Here is a 6,000-nt window from a genome sequence, read left to right on the forward strand (position 1 = left end):
GATCCATATCACTCTTGGGCAGTGTTGCTTCAGTAAAAAAGATGGGCTTGCAAAAAAGTCAATTACTTATTCTCAATGATTCCAAATAAACAGTCATCTGAGTGGTTTAGATCTCTGGACTCCTCCATCACTACATTTCTTTGGAAAGATAAACCCTCGTGTATTAGCGTAAAAATGCTACAGAAGATCAAAGATAAAGGAGGACTAGATCTGCCAAACTTTCACCATTACTTCTTGGCTAATAGTCTACAATACATCTGAAAATGGCTTAAGCACAGAGCTCTAGATGAACCCTGGCTAGATGTAGAACAGCCATTATGCAATAATATTAAGATTTCAGAACTTTCATTTATCAGCTCAAATATAAAACATGTAAGCTTTAAAAGCCTCAACATCAGCTCCTCTCTGACAGCATGGTGGGATTATCTAAAATCCCATGCAGACATACACCCATCTGGAACAACCCTGACATCCTACAAAAAATAAATAATAAAATAAAATGATAATCTTTTGAGATTGGAGGAGTAAAAGAATTGAATACCTGGAACATATATTTGAAGAAACTCAGTTCGCAGGTCAATGGAAGCTCAGGATGGGTTTTGCACCGTCTAATACGTGCTTGCAGTGCACTGGCAATATACCTGATAATTACATCCATACACTATGGTTGTGTACACCTGTTCAGAGGTTTTGGTGCCAGATATGTGAAGACTTATCAAAGTGTCTAAGATGTAATATTTCATATTCCCCCTCAGTTTGCTTGTTAGGCAACTTAGATGATGTCACCATGGAGACAAATTCAGTTCACATGGTTTTCAGTGCCTTATGTATCGCTAAGAAAACTATCCTCATGAATGGGAAAAATAAAAATGTTCTCAATATTAACCAGTTTAGAAACCTTTTGTTGGATTACATAAATCTGGAGACAGCCTCTGCCTCCACATCAGATCATCTTGGGTGTTCCTGGGTTAGGGGCGGCTGGGGCTGTGGCCACCACCGGGGTGGGGCTTTGGATGCTCCCGGGGGTGACATCTGGTGGCTGCTTGCGATACTTTAGTGAGGCCTGTGCCGGTGGACATAGGTTACCGGCCTGGTGGCCGTGCTGCTCCTGGGTAGATCTGGGTGGACTCTGGGGTTCGTAAGGCATGTTGCCCCAGGCGGGGGTCCTGGCTGGGTCTGGGGGGTTTGGGTCCTGGCGAGTATGCCCCTGGGGTTTTGGGCTGGTGCATGCACTGGCTCCTCACCCTGGCCCAGAGGCCTTCAGTGCATTGTTGGGCTAAGGGGCCTCCTAAACTGGCACGGAGGTACCATATCATTGCAGATGCTCTCTCCTTCAAGGAGTGCATTCTCCTGGCAAAGTGGAGGGTCTCTGGGAGGGGTTGGGGCAAAGTCAACCTGGGTGTCTAATGCCTTCTGTGTTCCGGAAGTTGTTTGAATGTTGGGGTTGGTGTAGGTTTTCTTCCTGGGGTGGGGGTGGGTGGTTGGCCTTGGATGGAGATCGGCATTGTTTGGTGTCTATTGTCTTATGTGTTTTGGAAGTTGTTTGAATGTTGGGGTTGGTGTAGATTTTCTTCTGGGGTGGGGGTGGGTGGTTGGCCGTGGATGGGGATAGGCATTGTTTGGGACTGGGCAGTTCCAGTTTGGATTGTGGTTCTTTATCTTGGTTCCGGTTCCTGACGGGTCTGCATGGTTTGGGTGGGTGGGCTGGCCGGAGTTTTTCTCGGGGTGGAGTGGTCTCGCTTCTCAGTGGGTTTTGGTTTTGGCTCAGTGGGCTCTCTGCCTTTTGTGGGCTGAAGCCCACAGAAGATTTTCTCATGGGGCTACTTCTGGCTGGGGTATGGGTGTTGGGCATGAGTTCTTGGGTTTGGATGTTGTCGGTCTTCTTTTCACGGGGGTGCACTTTTGTAAGGGGGGTTATTGTTGGGAGGCTGGTGGGGGCGCATCTGCACAGTGAAGACTCTGGGTACTTTTGGTTAGTTTGTCTATGGGACACGTGTGCCAAACTGGCTGGGGGTTGGCATTTGGGTTGGCCTGACGTTTTGGGTTGGGCGTGGCTTATTGGTCACCTCGGTGTGGGGAGTGTTTTGTTTCTCCACTGGCCTGGTTTAGAATGTGATCTAGGTGCCAGGCTGGGGGGCATCTGGGATGGGGCACTCTGTTGCCTCTGTGCCATGGGTTTGGGGGTGGTTGAGCGTGTTGGTTGTGTTTCCTCCTTTGTGTGGCATACTGCTGTTGTGTTTGGCCAGATGGTCTGCTGTTATTTTAGAATGGGGCAGCACTCTTTGTTGTCGCTGCATGCTTCCGGCTGACTCCTCTTTGTTGGGATCGGTGGCTTTTTTGGGCAGGGGGCTGCGTGAGCATTTTGCCCCCTAGTCCTTCCCTCCAGTCCTTTCCTCCAGGGAGAAGGACTAGGGGGCAGGGGTGGTGGTGCTGTGGACAGGTTGCAACATGTGTGGTGGGGGTTGGGTCCTCTTTTTGGATGTGTGCTCACCGGCATTTGGATTGGCTGTGCAGTGACGGTGGAGCTGAGCTGATTGGTGTTTTTCCCTGGGCTGTCACTACAGTGGCGGCAATGTGGTGTGTTATGTAACCTTATGTTGAGGTTCATTGGGGGTGGGGGGCTTATGTGGTTGAGATCGGAATTAATTGGGGGTTGGGGCTGCTTTGTCCTGGGGTGGCTCTGGTTGTCGGGCTCGTTTGGACCAGGTAGCTCCCTCTATTGTTCATGACCCCCTCTCCTAATGGGCGCGGAGATTGTTGGGGTCTGTGGTCGAGCCGGAGGGTCTGGGTCTGGGCCAGGGTCATTCAGGTTTGGGTGGTGCCGGCACTGGCCTGGTGCTGGAACAGCCTGCTTGTCTCCACCCTGCAATGAAGGGAACTACCTCCTGGGTCTGGGGGCTGGTTGCTCCTCTGGGGTATCAGTACCTGGACCTGGGAGTATAGTGTATGTATGGGGATTGTGAGTCATTGTATGATGTCCTTTTTTGATTGCTTTTATGTAAGGTGTGTGGGTGTGAGGTTTTTTTATGTGTACACATGTGAGGGTGGGAATATGTGATTGTGATTGTGTGTGCCTGTTTTTGTGTGAGGTTGGGTCTCTTATGCTGTTCCCTCTCCTGGATCAGCTTAGGCCCCCTATTAAATGTGGGGCCTATTTTCTCCTTGCCACACTCCCTGCCGGTGGCTGGTGTAACTGCCCGCTGGTGTACTTGTGGTTTTTGTGTCCGCGGCTGGGTGCTTTGGTGTGTGCCGGCTCACTCACGGTGGCTTCTTGCCGGGGCCTGGGCACCCTGGCTCTGTCGGGCCTCTGCTTGGGGGTGATGGGTCCATGGCTAGATCTGCAACAGCATAGTGGGCTTCTGGCGAGGCCTGTGGGCTCATTGCTGTAGCTCCCTGTGGTTTCAGCAATGTGGCTGCTGAGTGGTTCCCCTGGGGCTCTCCTCTGGGGGGGTTGTGGTAGTCCCGGTGGTTTTCTTGCTTCCTTTTTCGTTTTGTTTCCATCCCCATGTTCATTGCATTTGAAATAATCCTAAAGCACTTTCTAATGAATTTATATTAATTATATATTATTATATATATATATATATATATATACACATATATATATAAAATGCTCCACTTGTGAAAGTAAAATGTTGAGCTTCCTCTTGGCACTCTGTCAAACACTCTGCCGAATAGAGCAAAGAAAGCAATCTGGCCTTCAGAACAAACATCTTATTTAATTTTAAATGAACTATTAAATATAATTATAATCTCTCTCCTACTTTGCATTAAAAACTAATCATTTAATTATTTAATTGCCATGGGAATTATTCCTCTAAACTGGAGCTGTAGCATTATAGATTGTTCTCATGTTTTAATCACAGCTTCCTGTCAACATTTTCAACAACACTGATTAAATAAGGCACAAATGTCAAACTATATTTTTAAAATATAAATTTCCAAATAAAAATAAATATACTGGATTATCTGTCAAATAATCCAGTTTCTTCATTTATTTTCTTCAGTTTGTTGGAATTTAAATTCTATTTTGACCATAAACGTGAAATAACAAAAGGTACACCCCTTTGTTATGTATTAAATTTAAAGGCAATCTTTGTAAACTATTTTTTTCAAGTTACCATTTTGTTGTTGATGACATGTCTTTGTAATAAAATTTCTCTATATTCTTGCTATATTTTTTTAATGATCTGTGTTTATCTGCTTTATGAATGCTTGTTTACCCATCCACCTTATTCAGTGTGGCATTCTAACATCTAAACATTCTCTTGCCAAGCAAATGCTGGCAAAACAGTGGGAGCATCAACCTCCTAAATAGGATTATATCATCATACCATTCCCTTTATCTTTAAAAAAAATGTTGAATGATTTGAAGAGATGCACTCTGAATACGCACAGCACCATATTTATCTGAATTTGTCAACTCCACTGCTAGAGACAGAAACAGTGGTAAAAACATAATTTAATACAGTATTAATTTGGTGATTTCTGTTCTTTGGGATCACTAACAGCACATTAGTTCTGTATTAGAATATAATACATCACGGATGTATTATAATTGATTGATAATTATATTAGAATATATTTATCAATATAAAGTGACAATTTTCTTTTGCAGGTTTAGATGAGATGAAAGGACCTGGATGTCATGCACAATTTAATTATGACAACTCATAAAAAGACATAATTATACTACTTGTTGATTTCTAAAACCTAAATTAGGACCAGATTTGCTTTTGGCATGCTGTTCATCTTTTTAGAAGCCACATTTTTCTTCTCTAGTTGTCTGTCGTAACCCTCAATGATTGCATGCAACAAGTGGGGTAAGGTTTTGTTTTTTTCCTTGGTCGATTTAAACTAACAAGTTAAAAAAGCACCCCTGCAGGACTTTCGGTGGTCACTTTAAATTTATATTCCATAACCCATTAGTTTTGATTCCTCATCTGTTGGTAACCAATGTAAAATAATCCATAATGGAGGAATTATCATCCCATCAGCTGAAGCCACAGGTTGAGCTTTGTCTGATTAAAGGTATAACTGCATAGAGTGCAGACAGTAGGCATGTCCAGACATGTCTAAGATTTGAACTGACACATTTGTTGGTGTGTGATAATTGTTAGAGATAAAAACAAGAAATTTACGTAAACAAACCATGTTGTTACAGCTGCCTTCATAATACTGAAAATAGCTCAAATAATGTGGTTTTAATGTGGTAAAATGAAATGAACCATCTCAGGCAGCTGCTAATCATTGTTTGCAACCTTCATGACAAATGGGTACTGAGACCCATTGAACCTTTATAAAAATACTAAATTTATGTCTGAGATGGAATGAATGTTTGTTAATAATAAAGTGGGCCTAGACCGGAGCAGAAAGTTCGGGTATTTTGATGTATCAGTTTAACGGCAGTTTAAAAGGGATGGGAAACTGGTAGTGGCTCTCGCTGGAAACATCAAAAACAAAGTCAGACAGTTCAGACATACAACAGATTCAAGGACACATACAGCCAACACATTTAACACGTCAAGCATACTTTAACCTTATGAGGACAACCTGTTAAACACATCATTAACATGTTTTCTATTAATCATGGTCACATTGGACATGTGTTGACAATGTTTTGGATACATTGCACAAATCTGGTGAACACATGGATAGGCATCAGTCATATTGACATGTTAGAGCATTGCTGTGGGACAAATGATTTGGTAAATTAATTTTGCACTCGTCCAATATGTTGGACTGATGTCAGACAGGTCGAGACCAAATCAGACTGAATACCTGAAACACGTTTGAAGCACTTCAGAAACGTCAGTTGTGTCAGAAACATGTACGAAACATGTCAGAAATGTGTTGTAACACACCAGAAACACAGATATCTAAAAAATAAATGTTATTGTCCTGTCTGACATTTGGTACTAATTTCAACATCTGATACCATTTTGCTTATTTTACTTCTGTGGTCTTTATCTTCAGGGAGTTTTGGTGATGTCCTGTTTG

The 6,000-nt window shown here is 43.3% G+C and overlaps 1 protein-coding gene across 2 annotated transcripts in view; it reads right to left on the bottom strand.

Moving 5' to 3' along the window:
• Positions 1-1,575: 1,575 nt before the first annotated feature.
• Positions 1,576-6,000, bottom strand: part of LOC124875675 (protein FAM13A-like) — a 17,203-nt gene continuing 12,778 nt past the window's right edge. The window contains exons 11-12 of one of the 2 annotated variants that reach the window (XM_047377974.1): positions 5,939-6,000; positions 1,576-2,931 (exon numbers count right to left, since the gene is read on the bottom strand). The exon at positions 5,939-6,000 is cut by the window's right edge and continues 96 nt beyond it. In XM_047377974.1, the coding sequence (XP_047233930.1) occupies positions 5,973-6,000 (28 nt within the window). In that variant the 3' untranslated portion in view covers positions 1,576-2,931; positions 5,939-5,972. The other variant, XM_047377972.1, reaches the window with a different exon arrangement.

Source organism: Girardinichthys multiradiatus, chromosome 10 (assembly GCF_021462225.1).
Source record: "Girardinichthys multiradiatus isolate DD_20200921_A chromosome 10, DD_fGirMul_XY1, whole genome shotgun sequence".
NCBI classification, from domain to species: domain Eukaryota; kingdom Metazoa; phylum Chordata; class Actinopteri; order Cyprinodontiformes; family Goodeidae; genus Girardinichthys; species Girardinichthys multiradiatus.